General features: G+C 41.1%; 2 protein-coding genes across 17 annotated transcripts in view; both read right to left on the reverse strand.

Annotated features, from left to right (window-relative positions):
• Positions 1-121: 121 nt before the first annotated feature.
• poglut2 (protein O-glucosyltransferase 2) lies at positions 122-22,918 on the reverse strand. Its single transcript, XM_055870507.1, has 10 exons — positions 22,354-22,918; positions 20,119-20,324; positions 17,029-17,234; positions 15,964-16,041; positions 13,191-13,363; positions 12,658-12,895; positions 10,574-10,783; positions 10,344-10,433; positions 1,595-1,702; positions 122-311 (listed from the first exon to the last, which is right to left on the reverse strand). Exons 1-10 carry the CDS (start codon positions 22,674-22,676, stop codon positions 294-296), a joined length of 1,650 nt encoding a protein of 549 aa, XP_055726482.1. The 5' UTR covers positions 22,677-22,918; the 3' UTR covers positions 122-293.
• Positions 22,919-23,461: 543 nt separating this feature from the next.
• stxbp5l (syntaxin binding protein 5L) overlaps positions 23,462-26,644 on the reverse strand; it is a 241,215-nt gene continuing 238,032 nt past the window's right edge. For all 16 annotated transcript variants that reach the window (XM_055870514.1, XM_055870513.1, XM_055870527.1 and 13 more), the window contains one exon: positions 23,462-26,574. In XM_055870514.1, the coding sequence (XP_055726489.1) occupies positions 26,533-26,574 (42 nt within the window). In that variant the 3' untranslated portion in view covers positions 23,462-26,532. The remainder of the gene's footprint in view (positions 26,575-26,644) is intronic.

Genomic DNA, 26,644 nt, shown 5'->3' on the forward strand with positions numbered 1-26,644 from the left:
AATGCGTCTATCATATAATCAACTAACATCTGTGTTTTTGTCTTTACATGCTTCTATTGTGTATAACTTGAACCTGTGATATGGTGTGTGCATATATTGAAGGAAGAAAAGAACACAAGTGTTAACATACAATGAAAAAATATTTATTATAAACATGTGGAAACTAACAATCATGTATGGTTAGGGTGACTGACAAGCCCACAATTCACATTTTGGCCCCCCCAAAAAAACATTTTACAACACAGGAACATCAGATAAAAATGCGATTGTTTTATAATTGAACAGTGGACAAATCATAATTCATCCTTGACCTGAAAAGCAAACATAAAAAAAAGCAATGTCAAACTTCATATGCGGGGCAGGGTTGATGTTAGTGTCATAAAAGTCATACGTTTGTCAAAAAAACTGTTATATAAACCATGCAATGCCATAAAGCTTTTCCAATTCAATTCAATACATCTGTTCCCTCGGAATCTTTGATCCATCCGCATGTGTATTACAAAAGAAGACTTCAAAAGATTCGCTAGAGTAGTGTGTTATTTGCAACATAACATTTATGATATGTTTGGACTGATATAAAACCAGCTTAGGGGGATTTAGCATCGGCTATGATAACGTTTAGCGCTGTGGCAAATGCATTTTGTAAAACGTATTATATGAATCCAACGCAATCAGTTGATTGAATATCCCTTTGCCAAAGATCTGTTTTCATGTCACCTTTGACAGACAGCAGCCTGTAAAAAGACACTGGGGGGGGACATTCCTTTAGCATTGTAGACATAGGGGGCAGATTATCATATACTGTATTAGAGAGTTGGGCGACACGGACAAAAATCTATATCATGATAAATTGCCTGAATTGATCAATTCAGAAGAATAGGACGATGTGTGTATAACATTACAGGAGCAGTACAGTCAAAATGTGATTTTCCTTAATTTTTTCCCCTGATCTACTACCGCATGACAAGAGGAACCAATGCATCAAGACTGGAACCAACATCTACCCAGACTATCTGCATTGACCCTTTTTTGCACTAACTCTACGCAGACACAATTGACTCTACCCACACACTCACGCTACATACGCCCACACAACAGGCATACTGACGCCACACACACTTTCATACTCACCACATATGCTGCGCCTGCTGCTACTGTCTATCTAATCTGTTGCCTAGTCACTTTACCCCTACCTATACATACAGTATATGTTATTTTCTACTCCCTATATATAGCAATGTTCTTTTTTTTCATTATTCACTGTGTATTTATTCATTGTGTCACTATTTATGTGTTTATCTTTAACTCTGCATTGTTGGAAATGGACCCATAAGTGAGCATTTCACTGTCAGTCTACACCGGTTGTCTACGAAGCATGTGACAAATAAAAATGTGATTTGCCAATAATGTTGTGTTTATAGTCCCAGCTCTATCATATATCAGAATCTCCTGTTATCAAAACACTGACAGCCCAGGTCAAGGTTGACTGCAGTGGGATCAGAGCTAGGATGCAATCCCTTGTGCTAAGATTCCTGCCTCCATTGTCCTCCCTATATGCTGTAATAGAGAGATTAGCTTGTGTCTTGATGCTTACCTGTGGTGTCCTGTGGCAGGAGCATGGGAAGAGGTCATCAGTGGGCTGCTCGACCTGTTCCATGCCCTCTCTGACCTTAGGCTCAGTCACCTGCAACTTGGCATACTCCTGGTCAACAGAAATAAAGAGAAACATGGAAAAAAAAATCTTATATATTACACACACTACCGTTCAAAAGTTTGGGGTCACTTAGATATGTCCTTGTTTTTGAAAGAAAAGCTAAATTTTTTGATCAGCAATACAGTGTAGACATTGTTAATGTTGTAAATGACTATTGTAGCTGGAAACGGCAGATTTTTTATGTGATATCTGCATAGGCGTACAGAGGCCCATTATCAGCAACGATCACTACTGTGTTCCAATGGCACGTTGTGTTAGATAATACAAGTTTATCATTTTAAAAGGCTAATTGATCATTAGAAAACCATTTTGCAATTATGTTAGTACAGCTGAAAACTGTTGTCCTGGTTAACCTGTTGAGGCTGGGGGCGCTGTTGTCACTATTTATGGTAATTGTGTAATTTTTGAAACGGCTTCCTACAAAATTCTTGATCGTACAATATGCATATTATTATTATTGGATAGAAAACAGTCTATAGTTTCTATAGGAGTTGAAATTTTGTCTCTAAGTGGAACAGAACCCATTCTACAGCAATTTCCCTGACATGGAGTCAGATTTCAGAAATTTTGGCCCCTGATCTGGAGTCAGTTTAAAGGCCACTGTTATTCCTATGAGTATACGGACACTGCTTACGTCTTCCCCTGGATGCCTTTACGTGATGACGATTTGAATGGGGTCGATTGCGCGTTCACAGGCACTATAAATTAAAAAACCCTGTAGCTAGTCACTCTTTTGGAGCTGCGTCATGCGCCTGGAGGACACCGACCCGCACCTGTTCCAAGCATTAGTGTTGGGAGTAATCTTTCTCCGGTCATGTTAAGACTCGTTATAGGAGTTAAAAACATCATAAGGTAGTTAATTTAAAGCGTTTTATAGCAATTTATATCCGTTTAGTGCGATTTTGGGACATTTATTTCTGAAACGCTGTGAATGGCTGGGCACGCTTCCAGTTCATCCCGAACGCAGTTGGCATTTCCACATGGCAAGAGGACAGCTTTCCACCAAAAGACGATTAGACCCAAGAAAGGATCCTTTGCCCAAGATACTGGTGGAAGAACAGCTCAAAGTAGGAAATTTTTATTATGATAAATCGTGTTTCTGTCGAAAAATGTTAGTGGCTTAGGACGCCATGTTTTTTGACGTAGCTTCGCTTGGCGCAAACTGTATTGAAAAGTAAGGATAATTTAAAAAATGTAATTCCGCGATTGTATTAAGAATTAAATTGTCTATCAATCGCTGTCCACCCTATATTTTTTAGTCACGTTTATGAGTATTTATGTATACGAGTAGATCACTGTCTAATATGGCGCACGGACATTTTCTCACCAGCTGGGCTACTTTCCCCATTGTCTAACCATGATTTTGGTGGCTAAATATGCACATTTTCGAACAAACTGTATATGCATGTTGTAATGTGATGTTACAGGGGTGTCATCTGAAGAATTCTGAGAAGGTTAGTGAAAAAAATAATATATTTTGGCGATGTTTACGTTATCACTCACTTTGGCTAGAATTAATGCTGGGGTAATGTTTGCACATGTGCTATGCTAATATAACGATTTATTGTGTTTTCGCTGTAAGACACTTAGAAAATCTGAAATATTGTCTGTATTCACAGGATCTGTGTCTTTCGATTAGTGTATGCTGTGTATTTTTACGAAATGTTTGATGATTAGTAAGTAGGTAAACACGTTGCTCTATGTAGTTATTCTAGTCCATTTGTGATGGTGGGTGCAATTGTAACCTATGCCATCTACCTGAAATATGCACATTTTTCTAACAAAACCTATCCCATACCATAAATATGTTATCAGACTGTCATCTGATGAGTTTTTTTCTTGGTTAGGGGCTATAAATATCTTAGTTTAGCCGAATTAGTGATAGCTACTGTTGTTGGTGGACAAAGAAAGATGGTGGATTATGCTAATGTGTTTTTAGCTAATAGATTTACATCTTTACATAATGTGTCTTCCCTGTAAAACATTTTAAAAATCGGACATGTTGGCTGGATTCACAAGATCTGTGTCTTTCATTAGCTGTATTGGACTTTAATGTGTGAAAGTTAAATATTTAAAAAAAATATTTTTTTTTTAATTTCGCGGCTCTGCCTTTTCAGTGGGGGTGGGGGGTGGGGGGGGGGGAGTGCCGCTAGCGGCACCCTCATCCTAGACAGGTTAAAGAAGCAATATAACTGGCCTTCTTTAGACTAGTTGAGTATCTGGAGCATCAGCATTTGTGGGTTCGATTACAGGTTCAAAATAGCCAGAAACAAAGAACTTTCAACTGAAACTCGTCAGTCTATTCTTATTCTGAGAAATTAAGGCTATTCCATGAAAGAAATTGCCAAGAAACTGAAGATCTCATACAACGCTGTGTACTACTCCCTTCACAGAACATTGGCCAGTCTGTGATATGGCTTTTTCTTTGCAACTCTGCCTACAAGGCCAGCATCCCAGATTTGCCTCTTCACTGTTGACATTGAGACTGGTGTTTTGCAGGTACTATTTAATGAAGCTGCCAGTTGAGAACTTGTGAGGTGTCTGTTTTTCAAACTAGACACTAATGTACTTGTCCTCTTGTTCAGTTGTGCACCGGGGCCTCCCACTCCTCTTTCTATTCTTGTTAGAGCCAGTTTACGCTGTTCTGTGAAGGGAGTAGTACACAGCATTGTACGAGATCTTCAGCTTCTTGGTAATTTCTCGCATGTTTCTCGCATTTTTGTCCATCTAAAAAAAAAAATGTTGCTTTTCTTTCAAAAACAAGGACATTTCTAAGTGACTCAACTTTTGATTGGTAGTGTATATATTAAAGTGATGACGAAAATAAGAAGACAAAGCGATCTGTGTTGAAGTTGTGTCACCACCTTGTCATGGCCCCATCATTCACTACTTATCATAACTCACAGGTGTTGAAATATTAGTGCTATTTTGGAGATTAAAAAACCTCTCCCACAATCCTGTCATACAAGTAGCAAAACAATGATACACAGAAAAGTTCAACTTCATAATACGCGTTCAGATTCATATGTATGTAACAGGGGAGGGGTCAACTCGAATTGAAAGCATATCAGTTCAATAATTGAAAGAAGGACATTGGTTTTCAATAAACTGAAAACAAAAACAAAAAAAGAAACGTCTCTTTTTCAGGATCCTGTCTTTCAAAGATAATTCGTAAAAATCTAAATAACTTCACAGATCTTCATTGTTGGCTCATTCATCCCCCTCCTCTCCCCTGTAACTATTCCCCAGGTCGTTGCTGCAAATGAGAACGTGTTCTCAGTCAACTTACCTGGTAAAATAACGGTAAAATAAAATAAAAAATAAAATAAAACTGTAAAAGGGTTTAAACACTGTTTCCCATGCTTGTTCAATGAACCATAAACAATTTATGAACATGCACCTGTGGAACGGTCATTAAGACACTAACAGCTTACAGACGGTAGGCAATTAAGGTCACAGTTATGAAAACTTAGAACACTAAAGAGGCCTTTCTACTGACTCTGAAAAACACCAAAAGAAAGACGCCCAGGGTCCCTTCTCATCTGCGTGAACGTGCCTTAGGTATGCTGCAAGGAGGCATGAGGACTGCAGATGTGGCCATGGCAATAAATTGCAATGTCCGTACTGTGAGACACCTACGACAGCGCTACAGGGAGACAGGACGGACAGCTGATCGTCCTCGCAGTGGCAGACCACGTGTAACAACACCTGCACAGGATCGGTACAGCCGAACATCACACCTGCTGGACAGGTACAGGATGGCAACAACAACAGCCTGACTTACACCAGGAACGCACAATCCCTCCATTAGTGCTCAGACTGTCCGCAATAGGCTGAGAGAGGCTGGACTGAGGGCTTGTAGGCCTGTTGTAAGGCAGGTCCTCACCAGACATCACCGGCAACAACGTCGGCTATGGGCACAAACCCACCATCGCTGGACCACACAGGACTGGCAAAAAGTGCTCTTCACTGACGAGTTGCGGTTTTGTCTCACCAGGGGTGATGGTCGGATTTGCATATATCGTCGAAGGAATGAGCGTTACATCGAGGCCTGTACTCTGGAGCGGGATCGATTTGAAGGTGGAGGGTCTGTCATGGTCTGGGGCAGTGTGTCACAGCATCATCAGACTGAGCTTGATTGCAGGCAATCTCAACAGGGAAGACATCCTCCTCCCTCATGTGGTACCTTTCCTGCAGGCTCATCCTGATATGACCCTCCAGCATGACAATGCCACCAGCCATACTGCTCGTTCTGTGAGTGATTTCCTGCAAGACTGGAATGTTAGCGTTCTGGCAATGCCAGAGAATGTCCCAGATCGCAATCCCATTGAGCACATCTGGGACCAGTTGGGGGCTAGGGCCATTCCCCCCAGAAATGTCCAGGAATTTGCAGGTGCCTTGGTGGAAGAGTGGGGTAACATCTTACAGCAAGAATGGGCAAACCTGGTCCAGTCCATGAGTAGGAGATGCACTGCATTAAGATTTTGATCCCCCCTTTGTTCAGGGACACATTATTCAATTTGTTAGTCCCATGTCTGTGGAACTTGTTCAGTTTATGTTTCAGTTGTTGAATCTTGTTATGTTCATACTTAAGTTTGCTGAAAAGATACGCAGTTGACAGTAAGAGGATGTTTCTTTTTTTCCTGAGTTTAGTACCTTTTTTTTTTTTTTTAAATCACAAATTTTATTTAGAAATTCTTATCACTTTCAGAATGAACTGCCTTAGATTTAATTTGACCCCAACCCGGTTATGTAATATGTACGCAAGATGAGAAGGTAAAATGTGCACATTCATTCGGTTTCCAACAAGGATCACAGGTAGCCCTAACTTTGTTGACCTCCAACACTATCCCTCATAAAACACACCTGTCTTTATGGCTGATAACTTTCGTGAAGACAGGAAGTTGTCCGTTTAAACATTCATCCTGCAACGGCTGGGTTATGGGCTCCAATAAAGCACTTCAGGGAGAGACACATCACCATTATGTCTCTGGGCCACAGTGTTCCTTTCCCAGAGAAAACACAGGGAGGGGCTGCGCCACGGCTCTTCATGATACCCCATGACCCTCCTGACCTGTGGGCTCACAGGTGGACCAAGGCTGGAGGCAGGTGGAGGTGGTTTGGGTTAGTGCTCTTCGCTCATCTGATTCAGAATTGTGTTTTTAAATGTGGCATTGGATGAAACACACAGGTACACTTTTATTGTTTGAAAGAGTGCAAAGGGAAAAACATCTCCCATCTGTATGGCTCATTTGGAAGAATTTGCAACGCCAGGGTTGTGGGTTCGATTCCCACAGGGGACCAGAACGAAAGGGTAAGAAAATGTGTGCACTCACTACTGTAAGTCGCTCTGGATAGGAGTGTCTGCTAAATGACTAAAATGTACATTGTGGCTAACTATAGCTTTCAGTAAAATAAATACAAAAAGTATATTCTCATGAATAAAATAGACATTGATAAACATGTACTGCATTTGACTGACATTACTACATTATAATTAGATGTTCTTCTAAGGGCTGGGAGGGAGGATAGTAACATTAGGAGCAATCCAAATTGGGGAACATGTAAAACCACATTGAAAACAACCAAAGCCAAAGCAATTGCTGAAGGTACACATGCTTAAAGAGACTCCACTGCTTCTTCAAGGTCAGCATATACCACCGATATAAAACAGTAACACGTGTAGGGTCTGAACTGAGCATGCAAAACCTCACTGTTGACAGTGCAAAGACACAAGTCACAAAACAAGATCCAGTGCCAGAAAATGTCTTCCTTGCCAGACACAGTTCTTTCCGTGATGACCCAGATGCATGGATGGGAAGCTTAGTTATCATGTTGTTAACTTGAACTCAATATGCTGAATTAAATTCACTCTTTGGAGGCGTACCATGGAATGGTTCAGTGACACCCTATTCTAGCCGGGGGTCACCCACCCAAGTGTCATTCCAATAGGTGGGCCCTTCTATTCTGCCCTAGCCAAGGTGAAAGTTGAGGGTTGAGCACTGACGTGTCAGTGACGGTGTCACAGCTGAGGAGTAGCCCGACCTAGGAATACCTGGCCTCTGTACAAGTAACTACTGTCCTTGAAGTGTGGGTATAAAAGTGAGCGGTAGAGATGGAAAGATAAGAGATGAGATACGCAAGCTGATGATGCTGATGATGATAACAAGGGTGCATGAAACACTAGGCACACTTTCAATATCTAGTTCTTTAGAACCAACAATGCAACAAGTGTGTTTACCTAGGGCTGTTACGGCGACTGCATTACAGCCACACCGGCGGTCACGAGTCATGACACCAGTCAAATTCCATGTGACAGTTAAATCACAGTAATTAGGCTTCTCCGATCTCTAATGCTTCTGATGGTCATATAGCCTACAATGCAAATGTAATCAAAAATCTAACTAAATACTTCATGAGAGCCCATGAGCTCATGTTGCGTAACATTTCAATAGACTATGCAATTTCCTGAGAAAACAGAGTGATGGCCTCTATTAAAAAGAGGAGGATCCCATCAGCTTTCTATAGGCTAGGCCTACTATATTTATTTATCAACTTTCCTAATATTAAGCACATTGCTTCTCTTTACAACAAAAGTATAGCCTACCTGGCTGGCAAGGAAATTAACCTTGGGAAAAGTGTCCTCCATTTGCTATTTAAGTGCATAGATTACATGTATTTTTATCCCCTGCCCTGTTTCGACACAGGTGCATGATAATGGTACATTCTAAATGAAAACAAATTTCACACATTATCTAGTAAAGACAAGATTAAATCAAGGATAGTCTGATGGGTGACAATATTAGCATATCACTTGTGAATGATGCCCAGCTTAAGGCAAGAGAGAGCACATTATTATTTTTACATTTTTCAAATCATAGTTGCACACCTCATGTAGCCTACGCCATAGGCCTATCTGTTTTGATAAGGTGTGTATCACAACTAAAAGTGGCAAAATAACTTTTAAAATTAAGCACATTAATCCGCTTTACACTGGGTGTAGAGCCTAACTGGCATACATATGCAGCATGGGAGTTTCAAGTTTGGCGAAGTCAATTTTCACCATAAAAATGCACCTTTATAATAAAAGCATTACATGCATAAATCGCAAATTTGGTCATATTTGAGAATGGTGTTTTCCTGCTAATAGAACATTTGCGCGTATAGCCTACTGCCATGTGCACATTGCTGCGCTTATAATCTGAAGAAATAGCCTAATAGTTTATCAACATTTTAAGTTAAACGTTGTGTCAGCCCCGTTACTTAAAGGTTTTTGATGCTATTGGCTGTATTAATTTGGGATCTACTGATCTCACAACTCTCCCAGACTGTTTGGAATATTTATTTCTTACACAATAGGTACATTTTTGTATTATGGGAGATAGTAGATATACATAGGCTAGTGTTTTTGCTGTTCGTTAGGCCTACTCATTTTATTGGCTGACAAAAAGTAGTGTCAACAGTTATTCCAAGATCTTCAATATGCGCCTCGAAATTGGATAAGGATGTGCGCAGTTGCATCCATGAAGTGTCTGTCTTCACTTGTAGCCTGTGAGAAAGACCCGATCACATGACGGAGAGCCATATGAGTGAGAGGTGCTTCGGAGCGCGCAGTCGGGATAAGGGAATTATAATAATTATATTCAGCCCAAGGGAATGCCCACAGGCCGCAAAAGACATGGATTTTTATAGGGGGCTTTACGGCCACACAAAGGGGACGCCATTGGGAAATAGAGGCATTATCAAGTGCTTGTTAAATTGTGAATGAGAGACTGATATAGTGTGTACAGCCTGCACAAAAAACTTTTTTCAAATCATCATGAGTCGCATCATGCAGCCTTAGAATGTGTAAAAATCTAAACATATAGCCCAACATTTGTATCACAACTAAAGTTACATAAATAACTAAATTAAGCATATAGGAGTACCCGTTTCTTTGTTAACTGCTCAATACAGAATAACCACATGTGAGCACTCCCACAAATCGTTTGGAGAAAATATTATTTATATTTTATTCAGCTATGTTCAATTATATTCTTCATACTATCAAGTAAAATAATATAATGCCATGGAACTCTAAGCAAATCTTGTCTGCTAAATTAACTAGTGCAGCCCACAGCCATATGGCATTGCCAGATCAGGGCCTAACATTATGAAAACTCAGAGTATGCTATTTTGTTCTTCTGAAATAATACATTTTCTTCATGTCATGTTTCTTTAGACCTGTCTAAAATAAATAAATTGATTTATTTTGATGGCGTAGACTATATTAAATGGATTTATTAGACTTTTTAAAATGTAGATGTTCCAAAGGTCTGCATCAGTGGCTTGTAGGCTGTGTGTGGAAGCCTGGAGATGCCAAATTTGTTTATGTTAATCAACGTCCAGTTACCGTGAGACCGGCAGTTATTTCCTGGACAATAACCAGCTGACAAAAATGCATGACCGCCACAGCCCTATCTATACCTACGGCCATCAGTTATCCAGGTTCTCAAGTTTCTCCACAAAGGCACACACTTCACTTACTTATCAAATACGTCTCTAATTTCAAGTGTGCATGTCTGAATCTTGACTGTATACAGCATGTAGAGTTAAATCAATGTAGTCATAGTGTAAAGTGAAAGGTTACCTGGAAGAGTTTGTAGTAGTAACAGAATATACTGTCCCCCATCAGATGATTTCGGGCAAATTGTTGACCGGCTACTGCGATTTTTCTTGCCTGGAAGAGCGAGATCATACTGAGGTTTTGAACAGAATGGGAAAAAATGTGTGCCTACATACTGTATGTTCCCCCAATATTTTTGAAACTTTGAAGTGCATTACAAATCCAACAGTGTATTCATCAATCATCCTCATCACCTCCTCATCTTGCTCACGGGCCCAATGGATCTTCTCCTGCAGGTCAGCCAGGTCTGCTCTGATGGGGATGTAGTGTTCCCAGGGTCTGAGCTGGCTGTAGAAGTGTTCATAGTAACCAGAGTTCTGCTTCAGCACCACACTGTCCCCAGCCAGCAGGTAGGGCAGTCTGTAGGCTGCCACCGTGCCATCTATGTTGATCTGGTACTTGTACTGTCAGAGGAGATAGAGGTGGGGTGGTGAGACTTGAAAATGGAACTGAACAATCAGTCTTCTGGGGTGTTTATGCTTGTTCCTGACCTATTTCCTGTGGGATTCAAGGGACTGGTTAACCTGATACAGAATAAGTCTCGTCCTGGACTAAAAAGCAAACTCAATGGAGAATCTCCATTTTTTATTATTTTATATGAAGTCCAGTAGTGTTGACCCCAATTAGCCAACTAGTCAATCGTTTGGTCAATAGGCTGTTAGTTGACCAAGTTAATATTTTTTTGACAAGCAGTAGCAAATATATATTAGTTTTTTTATGGCACACGAGATACCTGTCTGATACCTGTCACGCCCATCTCAGTGAACTAATCCATTGCAGAGGATGAGACTAATCCATCGCGGAGCCACGTGGATGGCAGTGCTAAACATCTCTCTCCAGAATGTGTTCTCTCCTGCCAAATTTATGCACATTCATTGTTTCATAACTTAATTGTGTGAAATGTTTTCCTTGATTGTTAGTTTTGTATATTTCTTTCCATTTACAAGTTTTGTCAATTTAGTCAGTCTTTTGTTTGGAACGCTACTGTCAATGTTGAGTAATGCCTCGATCACACCGACATCATCATTGCATTTTGGTACACCAGAAGTACATTCATTTCCAATGGAACACTGCGTTTGCCTCACAGCATTGCGTTGCAGAGGCAGTTGCAGTGCGTTCTGTGTGGTGCATACGTTGGTTTTATCGAACGTACGCATCAAACTATGTGTAGACGGCTTGACAGAAATGGTAGCAGAAGGTGAATGTTGAACTTTCGTTGCACACATACCCAGATGATGCTGCGTCACATTTTGTGCAAATATACTATCGGTGTGATCGAGGCGTAAGGAAAGACAGACAACTGATTATGCATAGAAGTAGGCCTATAGGCTACCTGGCCTGCGCGCAAATGTAGGCACTTCTCAAAGTAATGTCTTCACCTCAAACAGCAAGCAAACAAAGTCTGTTTTTCCAGGCATTGAGAATGACAATAGTTCCTCAATGTATTTGAAAAATCTTTCCAGCTCTTTCTCTTTCAATAACCCCTCAGCATGAAAGGGAAAAATGTCATGCTCTGATCCAGTGAAAACATCATAAAATAGGTTTACCTGATGAGCTCTTATACCTTGTGAAAAATATCCTACAGCTCTTGTTTCCAAGCTCACTGGCTTGGGAAACTCTGAGGGCCCAGAATATTACATAAAATGTTGCAAGTTTGCTAGTTTAAGCTTTAGGCTGGACCCAAGTTAATAGTTTATACAATGTTGCAAGTTCAAGCTTCAGGCTGGACCCAAGTTAATACATTATACAATGTTTCTAGTTCCTTGCAGACAGGCCATGAGTAGCCAATGTGATTTATAGGATATTTATTTTAAAATCACAATATTTTCTACCTACAGGCGGCAATGTTTTTATTTGTTGGCTTTATGACTGGAAAGCACTTTACTGGCCTCTCGTTTCCATGCGTTGCCATGTGCATATTGCCTTGTAAAATGAACTATTAAAATTGACTTTTTATCTCTGGCATAAAGTCTCCTCCAAACCGTTTTATTTTTACAAGTCTCGTCCCTTGTTCTTTTTGTTTTACAAGCAATCATCTGCCCCATTAAATAAAATGTAGTCACATGTCACTGCTAAAAGAGTAAAAATTATCAATGTGTACATTTTCTAATTATGGATTTATAAATTAAATATATTGCCAAATATGATAACACCAGAAATCAACCCAAACTTGTTCATTACCTACCCCAAAGCAGCAAGGTGTCTAATTGCCTGGGAGTGAGTCTGTCTCATCTGCAGAGACTGGATACTTTTTCTGCCTACACCACATCCATCTCACCTTGAAGAAGTCAAAGAAGGAGACGTGTTTGACCAGAGGTCCGTAGAGGCTCTCATCGTGTTTGAAGAAGAAGAAGTTGGTAAAGGCTGCATCCACCATGTCGGGGTGAGCCCTGGCCAGCTTCACCAGCTCCAGGCGCTCCTTGCGGCTGTCCCGCCCCCTCCAGAACGCTGTGGCGTTCTTCTCCCTCCACGGAGGCCCTGTATTGGCCTGGACCGACATCATGTCCAGACTCACTCTGCTCATCAGAGGAGAAACGTGTCAGTCAAAATGAACAACAGACGCAATTGGCTAGCACACAGACCTGATGAAGATAATTTTCTTAAAATGCTGTCACTAACCAGTTGAGTGTGTGGGCCCCACTATTCATTTTGGATTATATTATTTGTTCAGCGCACATTTCCCTTTGAATCTAATATACTATCATAATAGTACATTATGAAAAACTAAATGTTTGGGCTGTAGCATCACTTGCACCTGTGTATAATGGATGACACACAAAGATAAATGAGGAGAGCAACAGTGGTGCTTGCCTTCCCATGGTCTCCAGGACCGACTCGGTGAGGTCGTAGGTTGGCATAACGACGTCGCGGGTGTCATTGGAGCCGCACCAGGAGAAGATGGGGTGGAGCCTCTCTGAGGGCCTCCTCTTCTCCAGGGGCCAGTCCCCCAGGTTCACAAAGAACTCTAGATCTGGGACCCGCACCTGACCGCACAGGGAGAGAGAGAGGAGACACTGGGCTAAGAACATACATCACTACCTGACCGCACAGGGAGAGACAAAGAAGACCGAAGAAAGAGGAGAAGAGAGACAGAGCAGGACGAGCGAGAGAAGATACTGGGCTTAGAATATACATCACCTACAAAACATTACTTTATTGTCCATGTTGCAGCAAACAACAGAAATGTCTTCTGCTCTGTTCTACATAACCTCTTTAAAAAATAAACATTTCTGCATCTAAATTCACCCCCCAGTATACCCTGATAAATAACACAACCTTTATAAATGAAGTTGACATATATTCTTTACAGAAATGCCATAGGCTGCGATCTTCATGAGTCCACAGTGCCATCTAGTGGCCACGGGGACAATAAACCCTAGAATTCCATTATCTCCCACAACGTTGGTGATTGCGGATGTGAAGGAATCTGATAGGTGCAAGCGAAACCTCCGTTTCCGATCAGCCTTGAACGGGCCTTTGTCTTTCAGTAGTGGCTCAACAAGGACTTCCTATTCCATAGTAAATGGTCATGAATGTTAAAACGCCCACACCAGTAGAAATCCACTTTTCCGAGCTGAAAGATGGCCTGAGCTTACCCATGATGTTGCACAACGATTTAAGTCAAGATGTCATCGCTTTAGTCAAAGTATGATATTTATTCACAGTCTGCTTAAACTAATAACACACAAACAATTATATGTTTTCATGTCTTTATTGAATACACTGTGTAAACATTCACAGAGCAGTATGGGAAAAGTATGTGAACTCTTGTGTTTAATAACTGGTTGACCCTCCTTTGCCAGCAATAACCTCAACCAAACGTTTTCTGTAGTTGCAGATCAGACCTGCACAATGGTCAGGAGGAATTTTGGACCATTCATCTTTACAAAACTGTTTCAGTTCAGCAATATTCTTGGGATGTCTGCTGTGAACTGCTCGAGGTCATGCCACAGCATCTCAATCGGTTTGAGGTCAGGACTCTGACTGGGACACTCCAGAAGGCGTATTATCTTTTGTTGAAGCCATTCTGTTGTTGATTTACTTCTGTGTTTTGGGTCGTTGTCCTGTTGCGTCACCCAACTTCTGATGAGCTTCAATTGGCAGACAGATAGCCTAACACTCCCCTGCAAAATGTCTTGATACACTTGGGAATTAATTTTTCCGTCGATGATAGCAAGCTGTCCAGGCTCTGAGGCAGCAAAGCAGCCCCAAACCATGATGCTCCCTCCACCATAATTTACAGTTGGGATGAGGTTTTGATGTTGGTGTGCTGTGCCTTTTTCTCTCCACATGTTCCACAGTGTTGTGGTTTCCTTCCAAACAACTCAACTGTAGTTTCATCTGTCCACAAAATATTTTGCCAGCGCTACTGGCAAAATATTCTGTGGACAGATGAAACTACCAGGTGCACTTTTGTGAACTTCAGACGTGCAGCCATGTTTTTTTTGGACAGCAGTGGCTTCTTCCGTGGTGTCCTCCCATGAACACCATTCTTGTTTAGTGTTTACATATCATAGACTCGTCAACAGAGATGTTAGCATGTTCCAGAGATTTCTCTAAGTCTTTAGCTGACACACTAGGATTCTTGTTAACCTCATTGAGCATTCTGCACTGTGCTCTTGGAGTCATCTTTGCAGAACGGCCACTCCTAGGGAGAGTTGCAACAGTGCTGAACTTTCTCCATTTATAGACAATTTGTCTTACCGTGGACTGATGAACGTCAAGGCTTTTAGAGATACTTTTGTAACCCTTTCCAGCTTTATGCAAGTCCACAATTCTTAATCTTGGGTCTTCTGAGATCTCTTTTGTTCGAGGCATGGTTCACATCAGGCAATGCCTCTTGTGAATAGCAAACTCACATTTTGGGAGTGTTTTTTTTATAGGGCAAGGCAGCTCTAACCAACATCTCAAATCTCATCTCAATGATTGTACTCCAGGTTAGCTGACTCCTGACCTGACTTTTGGAGAAGTCATTAGCATAGGGGTTCATACTTTTTCCAACCTACACTGTGAATGTTTAAATGATGTATTCAATATAGACAAGACAAATACAATAATTTGTGTGTTATTAGTTGAAGCAGACTGTGTTTGTCTATTGTTGTGACTTAGATGATCAGATCTAATTTTATGGCCAATTTACGCAGAAATCCAGATCATTCCAAAGGGTTCCCATACTTTTTCTTGCCACTGTAGAAAAACACATATCGACTATCTTTCAATAGTTATCCATATTACAGGAGTTTCATCTTATTCTTTCTAACTATTTCTATGGTGGATTCGGGGCTACAATTTATGGAAGATGCCAAAACTTGAGATAACAAGAGATGGCGAAGTCAAAGATAAGCCAGTGGTTTCCATCTGTGTCAGTTTTCCCTAAATCAATGCTTATGAAAAATCCAGCTCCAGAACCAGCTGGCTAATCTTGTGAATATGGTGTAGCAAAATTGTTTTAAACTGCAACAAATAAAATGAGCTAGCTAGATAAGGTTAGCAAGACAGTTAGCTACACTGACAACCGTCAGTGCCCTATCTGTTGATGTTCATCAACTCCACATGGTCCTTTCACTTAATTTCAAGAACTCACCTTCCTGGTTAGCGAGAGGAGGAAGGCATCCATGAAGATCCTGAATCCCACATGTTCCCCTAGTGTCTTAATGTAGACCTCAGGGGGGAAATATACAATATTAACTTTATCCTCCATGTGTTACAGCAAACTGTGCAAAATTGTCTTCTGCTCTGTTCTCAACCCTCCCGCAGGCAGCACGCGTCGCCCACAGTTCACACGAGCACATGGTCAAGCTGCAGTGTAGCAGCCCTGGATGGACAGACGTTGCTCATGATAAAAGTTAGAACATTCTGATAACATTGTCAATACTGGCTGTAGTCATAACAGTGGTGGCATCAACATCTCTTGAGAAGCTCACATTTATGTAGATGTCTAATCAACTGAGCTAGTGTGTAATTCCAGATGACCACCGTAGTGAGTGTGAACTGCTGCTGACCTCTTGCCTCTCACCACAACCTCGCTGCATAAAGCCTACCGCTTACCAGGGCAGTGTGACGTCACTGGAGTGACACTCACTCACACTGGATTGCGGTGTTTACGCAGCATTGTGTGAGGAAACAAGAAAAGGGGATATATCCAGAACATGCCTATAGTAGTTTGGGTCTGGAAATGAAGCACATCCAGTTAGTGGGTGTTAGAGATGTATCAAATACCAGCTTAGAAGTATAGTGGGATTCAAATCTACATTTCAACTGACAACTGTATAGTCGGATTCAAATGTACAACATTTTGACTGACACCTGTTTGAATGTAATAGTATGATTACAGGTACCATGAATCGCTGTCTTCCAGCATTATTGGGGGGGGGTTAACAATACTACCTGGTTGTTCAACACGGTACAGGTGTCTAAAAAAATGGGACTCAGGTGTCGTCAACCTTTACAACAAGTCAATTTTTATAACTGGAAAAGGCCACGCCACCTGTGCCCATATTAACAAAATTCTCAGAAATACGAGTGATGATATAGGACCAGTTTAGCTTTTTAGAATCATAATGAATACAATTATATGGAGGGGGGGGACCTGACTCTAGATCAGCACTCTGGTATGCTTTTTGAATATGGGTCCTGGTCTACCATATACCTTGTTGTCTTTGATTGTGTAGTGGCAGAGGCTTTGTCTCTGTCCGAAACGCTGGGGCACCTCCAGGGCGTTACGGTCTGGGTCCACCCTGGGGAACAGGGCCAGGTCCTGCTCTATCTGGCGGAAGGACACAGGGCACTGCATGTCCTTCTTCCATACAGAACCACTGGGCTGAGGACAGTCACAACCATCATGGTACACTGGACCTAAAGAGAGGGGGTGGAGAAGGGAGCATAGAAAGTTTAGATTAGAGGTTGACCGATTAAATCGTAATGGCCGATTAATTAGGGCCGATTTGAGTGTTTTCATAACAATCGGTATTTTTGGACACCGATTTGCAGTTTTTTTTTACACCTTTATTTAACTAGGCAAGTCAGTTAAGAACACATTCTTATTTTCAATGACGGCCTAGGAACGGTGGGTTAACTGCCTTGTTCAGGGGCAGAACGACAGATCTTTACCTTGTCAGCTCGGGGATTCGTTTTTGCAACCTTCCGGTTACTAGTCCAACGCTCTAACCACCTGCTTTACATTGCACTCCACGAGGAGCCTGCGTGGCAGGCTGACTACCTGTTACGCGAGTGCAGCAAGAAGCCAAGATACGTTGCTAGCTAGCATTAAATGTATCTTATAAAAAACAATCAATCTTAAGATAATCACTAGTTAACTACACATGGTTGATGATATTACTAGTTTATCTAGCGTGTCCTGCATTGCATATATTCGATGCGGTGCCTGTTCATTTCTCATCGAATCACAGCCTACTTCGCCAAACGGGTGATGATTTAGCACTGTCGTTGCACCAATGTACCTAACCATAAACATCAATGCCTTTCTTTAAAATCAATACACAAGTATATATTTTTTAAACCTGCATATTTAGTTAATATTGCCCGCTAACATGAATTTCTTATAACTAGGGAAATTGTGTCACTTCTCTTGCGTTCCGTGCAAGCAGTTAGGGTATATTGCAGCAGTTTGGGCTGCCTGGCTCATTGCGAACTGTGTGAAGTCCATTTATTCCTAACAAAGGCCGTAATTAATTTGCCAGAATTGTACATAATTATGACATAACATTGAAGGTTGTGCAATGTAACAGCAATATTTAGACTTAGGGATGCCACCCGTTCGATAAAATACGGAACGGTTCCGTATTTCACTGAAAGAATAAACGTTTGTTTTCGAAATGATAGTTTCCGGATTCGACCATATTAATGACCAAAGGCTCGTATTTCTGTGTGTTATTATGTTATAATTAAGTCTATAATTTGATATTTGATAGAGCAGTCTGACTGAACGATGGTAGGCAGCAGCAGGCTCGTAAGAATTCATTCAAACAGCACTTTTGTGCGTTTGCCAGCAGCTCTATGCAATTCTTCAAGCAATGCGCTGTTTATGACTTCAAGCCTATCAACTCCCGAGATTAGGCTGGTGTAACCAATGTGAAATGGCTTGCTAGTTAGCGGGGTGCGCGCTAGTAGCGTTTCAAACGTCACTCGCTCTGAGACTTGGAGTGGTTGTTCCCCTTGCTCTGCATGGGTAACGCTGCTTTGAGGGTGGCTGTTGTCGATGTGTTCCTGGTTCGAGCTCAGGTAGGAGCGAGGAGAGGGACGGAAGCTATACTGTTACACTGGCAATACTAAAGTGCCTATAAGAACATCCAATAGTCAAAAGGTATATGAAATACAAATGGTAGAGAGAAATAGTCCTATAATTCCTATAATAACTACAACCTTAATCTTCTTACCTGGGAATATTGAAGACTTATGTTAGGAAGAAATGGTCTTCACACAGCTCACAACGAGCCAGGCGGCCCAAACTGCTGCATATACCCTGACTCTGCTTGCACAGAACGCAAGAGAAGTGATACAATTTCCCTAGCTAAGCCACTCCTGCGTTGGCTTGGCTGTGTGCTTAGGGTCATTGTCCTGTTGGAAGATGAACCTTCGCACCAGTCTGAGGTCCTGAGCACTCTGGAGCAGGTTTTCATCAAGGAACTCTCTGTACTTTGCTCCGTTCATCTTTCCCTCGATCCTGACTAGTCTCCCAGTCCCTGTCGCTGAATAAACTCCACACAGCATGATGCTGCCACCACCATGCTCCACCGTAAGGATGGTGCTAGGTTTCCTCCAGACATGATGCCTGGCATTCAGGCCAAAGAGTTCAATCTTGGTTTAATCAGACCAGATAATCTTTTTTCTCATGGTCTGAGAGTCCTTTAGGTGCCTTTTGGCAAACTGCAAGCGGGCTGTCGTGCCTTTAACTGAGGAGTGGCTTCCGTCTGGCCACTCTACCATAAAGGCCTGATTGGTGGAGTGATGCAGAGATGGTTGTCCTTCTGGAAGGTTGTCCCATCTCCACCAAGGAACTCTGGAGCTCTGTCAAAGTGACCATTGGGTTCTTGGTCATCTCCCTGACCAAAGCCCTTCTTCCCCGATTGCTCAGTTTGGCCGGAAGGACAGCTCTAGGAAGAGTCTTGGTGGTTCCAAACTTCTTCCATTTAAGAAGGAAGGATGGAGGCTACTGTGTTCTTGGAGACCTTGCAGAAATATGTTAGTACCCTTGCCCAAATCTGTGCCTCGACACAATCCTGTCTCAGAGCTCTACGGACAATTCCTTCGACCTCATACCTTGGTTTTTGCTCTGACATGCACTGTCAACTGTGGGACCTTATATAGACAGGTGTGTGCCTTTCCAAATCATGTCCAATCAATTAAATTGACCACAGGTGGACTCAAATCAAGTTGTAGAATCATCAATGGAAACAGGATGCACATGAGCTCAATTTCGAGTCCCATATCAATGGGTCTGAAAACTTATGTAAATAAGGTATTTTTTACTTATTTGCTAAAATTTCTAAAAACCTGTTTTCGCTTTGTCATTATGGGGTATTGTGTGTAGATTGATGACGTAACAAACTGTAGAAAAAGGGAAGGGGTCTGAATATTTTCCGAATGCACTGTATGTGGTAACACTTTCCATGCCAATGAAGCCTTTTGAATTGAATTGACAGAGAACGAGAGAGTGAGGAAGAGAAAGAGAGAGAGATGAAGAGAAAGGGAGACAGAAAGAGAGAGTTAGTTGGTTTACCTTTCAGAATGAATGGGGACTTGGCGACGTGCTTGTCATTGAGCAGTATGTGGACGTGTAGGTCTGTGTAGCTGGCATACATCCTGTACCGCACCAGAAAGGAGCCATCTCTGCGATCTAGAACCTGCACCCAGATTCTAGTGAACTGTTCCACTGGGGACACGATCTTCACCTCGAATGTGTTCTCTCCGGGAGATGATGTGAAACTGAATGGTGTACACAGCGACATATATAAACACGGGGGAAACAACATGTAGGCCTATGAGCTGAGCAGATTATATTTGGCTGAGCTGATGGTCATCATATGATCACAAGTGTCAACAAATCAGATTACAGCGCCTTCAGAAAGTATTCACACCCCTTGACTTTTTCCACATTTTGTTGTTAAAGTGGGATTAAAATGCATTTAATTGTCATTTTCTGTCAATGATCTACACAAAATACTCTGTAATGTCAATGTGAAAAATAAAAAAAATCTAACATTAAAAAAAAAATATATACTAATATATCTTGATTAGATAAGAATTTAACTTCCTAAGTCAATACATGTTAGAATCATCTTTGGCAGTGATTACAGCTGTGAGTCTTTCTGGGTAAATCTAACAGCTTTTCACATTTGGATTGTGCAATATTTAACCATTTTTAAAGAATAACATTCAGGTTCTGTTAAATTGGTTGTTGATCATTGCTAGACAACCACTTTCAGGTCTTGCCATAGATTTTCAAGCAGATTTAAGTCAAAACTCTAATTCTGCCACTCATTGAACATTCATTGTCTTCTTGGTATGCAATTCTAGTTAAGATTTGTCCTTGTGTTTAAGGTTATTGTCTTGCTGAAAGGTGAATCTTTCTCCCAGTGTCTGATGGAAAGCAGCCTGAACCAGGTTTTCCTCTATGATTTTGCGGGTGCTTAGCTCCATTCCTATAATTCTTTTATCCTGAAAAACTCCCCAGTCCTTAACAATTACAAGCATACCCATAATATGATGCATCCACCAATATGCTTGAAAATATGGAGAATGGTACTCAGTAATGTGTTGTATTGGATTTTCCCCAAACACAACACTTTGTATTCAGGACAAAAAGTTAATTGCTTTGCCACATTTTTTGCAGTATTACTTTCTTGCAAACAGGATGCATGTTTTGGAATATTTTTATTCTGTACAGGCTTCCTTTTCACTTAATATTGTGGAGTAACTAACGATATCGATCCATCCTCAGTTTTCCCAGCCATTAAACTTTAACATCAACATTGGCCTCAAGTTGAAATCCCTGAGTGGTTTCCTTCCTCTCCAGCAACTGACTTTGGAAGGATGCCTCTATCTTTGTAGTGACTGGGTGTATTGATACACCATCCGAAGTGTAATGAATCATTTCAACATGGTCAAAGGGATATTCAATGTCTGCTTTTTTATTTTTAACCATCTACAAATAGGTGCCTTTCTTTGCGAGGCATTGAAAAACCTCCCTGGTCTTTGTGATTGAATCTGTGTTTGAAATTCATTGCTCGACTTACAGATAATTGTATGTGTGGGGTAGAGATCAGGTTGTCAGAAAAAATATTTAACACTATTATTGCACACAGGGTGTGACCCTGCAACTTCTGTGACTTGTTATTCATGAACTTATTTAGGCTTGCCATAACAATGGCGTTCAATACTTATTGACTCAAGAAATAATTAGTAAACATAATTCCACTTTGACATTATGGCGGATTGTGTGTAGAGGCCAGTGACAAAAATAATAATAATCTAAATCGAATCCAAGCTGCAACAACAAATGGGGAAAAAGTCAAGGGTGTGAATACTTTCTGAAGGCACTAACATTACAGGCCTATCTGTAGTTTAAACTCCAGGTGATATATGCATTTAAAACTGTTAAATGACTGTAGGTTACAATTATGTAGGCCAAAAGTGAACCTCGTGAGTAAACACCCAAAACAACAATGACAACTGTGGAGGAGGAAACTCCCCCAGAGGGAGAGGTGCCACAAAGATGTGTTCAATGAGTGTTATCCCCGAATACTATCTATCTCCAACCCTAGGAAAACGCAGTCATTCGTGTGTGTTCAGTGACGTAAACGTTCAGTTCGACTTTATCTGCACTTTCTATCATAATTCACGTGTGGCTTTACGATTCCACTGCTACATTGTGTCCACTGCCCATGCCATCCGTAGCTAGCTAGCCGCTTTGTATCGTCTGGTAGGCTTCCTTGAAGAATAACGAAATACTTACTTCCTCCCCGAGCTGTCCACAGTCTGTATGTAAAAGAAACGAGCTGGAAGGACAATATTTGCTTCGAGTCCAGAACCCCATACCAAAGTTCTTGTGGCACAGGGCACCGCGCCGGTTGAAGCCACGGGAGGTGTCTGTTCCAACAGCCCCAGACAGCACAACACAAATAACGAAAGCACTTTACGCAACATGTTTCTGCGACTCGGTTCTTCTGAAAATGCTTTGGTCCCTTGTCTCTTCCAAACTGTTATTTTACAATGGAATTTCAAGCCTGTAAAATGACCATCCCGGTAAAATGTAGGAAACGCCGGATAATTCGACATCTGGCCGCCAGCAGTGCATAGCCTACATCCAGCGAAACACCCTTTCTGGCAAATATGCGGATGCAATGCTTCGATTTGTGTATACTATACTCACGTATACACAACACAGCGTATTTCTATTAGTTTGCTGTGTCACATTTTTATCGGTAAAGTTTCTAATAAAACATACATACACACAAAATCCTGGCCGGTTTGGGTAGAAGTTATTCGCAGACAGGCGAGCATGGCAATCTGATTGGTCGCCCCCACAACGTCTGGTAGAGCGGGAAGCTGATTGGACCAACGGAGTAGGGAAAGGCCATTGGGCCAGACGTATTTACTGCCATGCAAGGGCAAATTTCAATGACTAAGTGAAATTGTTTTAAATGAGGGGTTTGTACGTTAATGTTCCTAGATAGTGGGCTCCCGAGTGGCGCGGCCGTCTAAGGCACTGCATCTCAGTCCCTAGTTCAGGTTTTATCACATCCGGCCGTAATTGGGAGTCGCATAGAGCGGCGCACAATTGGCCCATCGTCGTCCGGGGTAGACCGTCATTGTAATTAAGAATTTGTTCTTAACTGACTTGCCTAGTAAAATAAATAGTGGATTTTACTTATATTGACCTAATATTAGAAATCACTCATATGTGTGTATATATATTTCTGTAGTATATTGCCCAACTTTTGAATGTGTTGGTGCAATGTTGGTTATGGCTTCATACCACAGCTCTTTACTGTGTAGCCTTAGTTTTCAAAAAGTCACAGAAGTCACATTGGGGGAACAAAGCAGTACGGGTTTCTCTGGTGTGTACATCAATCAATGTTTATTTGAATGTTTGATTTGCATCAACATATTTTCAGTACTTTTTTCAGTAATCTCTATTCCACTACTATAATATCAATAAGAACAAAAGGTGGTAGAATCCATTTAAACAAGACAAACTTTGCTGCCATCATTGAGAAAACAACCAGAGAAATGGTTTGGCCAGGAAACAACAGTGTGGACAAGAGTTCCAGTGACTTTAGACACAGCCAGAATAACCAGGTACAGTACCATGATTCATTTAACAGACATCTACAGAGAAAGAATATCCCATTTTTCTATGTTTTTGTGTTTTTCTTTACTCCCAGCCAGCGTTGTTGTACAGTTGATATAAAAACAAAAACAAAACTACAAACAAAACACCCTTTATGTCAGTAGAAGTCACGTTTTTATTTTTCTCTGCCATTGAAGTTACGGTACTAACTCGACACAAACCTCAGGGACGGTATAGTACACATAGAGAAATAGATCTGTTCCCTCTTCATTAGACCACCACATTCAGTTATGGACAATGGCCTTCATATTGGCCTGGAAAGCAGCCAGGCAGTCGAATCCAACTCTTTCTAGGGTCTGCGACTGACTGGCTCCCAGTTCAGTAGACTGTCTGTCCTTTAGGAATGTCTCACTAGCCTGAGAAGCAGCAGAGTGAAATGAATAGTGATAATGCAGGTTTTTTACCTGTGTGTGTGTGTGTGTGTGTGTGTGTGTGTGTGTGTGTGTGTGTGTGTGTGTGTGTGTGTGTGTGTGTGTGTGTGTTTCAGCTGTGTTGTGTAACATATGTTGTGTGAGAGAATGGTTGCCTGTATGGTCATGGTAACCACCTTTCTGTGGTTCAAGGCAGGGTGGATATGTGAGCGTCGGTGAGGGAGAGTGAGTAACTGCTGTGGTCATAACAATCATTTAGACTTTCGTATATCATTTGAAAATACAAACATAACCTTTGAAAACAGAAAAATAAATGATGGTATTGTCATGTCACATTTGATCAGTTACGAGAGGACTTGTCAGTGTTACGTGTACACTTATTGACTTGTACAACATATACAATAACATGTATCATAGAACAATCTTTGTACATAGATGATCATTTAGGAGAGAAGAGGCTACCACCATCCACTAGGGGGTGAGGATAAGGGGGGTTACATTAAGGTCATCAAGAGCAATTACGAGTAAAACGAAGAATAGAAACACCTTTGCTTCAAACTCATATCAGTCTGGTTTCCTTACATGTACCAATATGTGTAACATAGAAGATCCGTATACTGTATGTGCCAACGACACCTGACAACCGCAAGCCTCATGATGGTAGACTATTCTTAGTCTGGCTCTTATTCCATTTCTCCATATAGATCAACAACGCGGACCGACCGCAGGATATATTTGATCCGGAATGGTAATAGTGTTTAGATGGATCTGACACTACCTCAGTCTTTTAGCTAGGCCTACTCCTGTTCAACATGACCCCTGGAGACTTCTGAAGCATAGTTTTCTCATCAACGTGTAAAAGAGGACCATTCTGGATACCAAAATGTAAATACGGGACCCACCACCCACAATAACATATAATGACACAATCCTCCAACTGACACCTTCATTCGTGAATTGCTTTGGCAGAAGAAAGAGTAAGAGTTTTGTCTTTACATGGGCTTGCTTGAGACACACACTGGCTCAACAAACTCATACATAATATGAGAAAGGCAGCAGAAGATTCCAATGAAGAAGCAACAAACAACAACAAAAACAAAACATTAAAAGAAGAGTGTCACAATTCTGTCAAAAGAACCAGAAACTCAGTTACAGCGACAGACGCCTATCAACGGCCATACTGAAAAGTTGGGCTCAGCTAGCCTACTCTTATCTACAGCAAACACATCATTACTACCACATAGTATTAGCTCTTTGCTAGTTTACAGTAAGGGGCTTCACCCATCTTGATTTATGGCACGTGAATTATTACATGATGTTATATATGTTCAGATTAGAAATATAAACACACTCAGTCCAGACCTCACAGTCTACTATCACCGTGGCACCTCAGCCAACTCATTTCCATGACCGTTCACACATTATTAATCAATATATTCTCTGTGGTCACACATTATTAATCAATATATTCTCTGTGTTCACACATTATTAATCAATATATTCTCTGTGTTCACACATTTCTGGCAGGGGGGGGGTGAAATGTACCTTTTTCCTGGTAACAGGTATAGTCAGTAGTAGCAGCCAAGAGAATGAAATTAGTGCCAGTAAAATTGACAATTCTGTTGTTCAGAATGTGTGGAGTGGTATACGTTGAAAAACTAGATTGTGTTTTTGCACTGTGTGTACACCACAGAGATCTTGGATAACGATATAGTTTGAGCTCAGTGTCTAATGGTGGGAATATGAATAGTATCATCAGTAGTAGTATTGTGTAAAGAAAGTATTGAGACTGAAATTATGTGTGTGTTCAGAATGTGTTCAAAAACCAAATGAAAGTAATAAAAAAGGCTAAAAAAAGAAATGTGGCTTTATAGCTATGCAGGAATACATTTTCGTTTTTATATATATTTTTTTCCATATTTCAAAAAATATAAAGTTTTTTTCATACTTTCTGTTGTTGGCTTATATTATTAAATAAAAGTTTTATTTTGTTTTATTTCCCTCTGTTAAAGTAGCATGCTGCTTTTTAATATTGCAGTTTAACTTTTTTGTATTCATCTGTTTAGTTTCATGCAGTCTTGTTGGATTATTAACTTTAGAGTATCTACACAGCAAGATCTGGGTAACCCACCCACACACACTGATGGACTGTCATCATCCACTTTGGGTTCCCCTGTCGTACCAACTTACTTCCTGGTCTGTGTCCATCTCACTATAGTCTAGATAAGTGACTGCCCTCTGTCCAAGTCTTGTGACAATGATGTACAGACGGCCTACAGAGAGGCCCATTAATACAAAGTCCCTCTTGTGTCTCTCTCTATCGCTCTCATGTCCGTCGAGTAAAGGTCCATGTCCCAGCATAGTGCCCCCCCACCAGGTGGAGGGGCAGTCACAGCCCGCTGTCCTGCCTTTAAAGCTGATACCATTTCTTGTCCTTTTGTTTCAGCATCACCTGTGGAGAACAGATAGAAAAGAGACACAGGGTAAGATACGTATCACCTTATAACACAACCCTCTTGCTT

Source organism: Salvelinus fontinalis, chromosome 19, assembly GCF_029448725.1.
Source record: "Salvelinus fontinalis isolate EN_2023a chromosome 19, ASM2944872v1, whole genome shotgun sequence".
NCBI lineage: Eukaryota > Metazoa > Chordata > Actinopteri > Salmoniformes > Salmonidae > Salvelinus > Salvelinus fontinalis.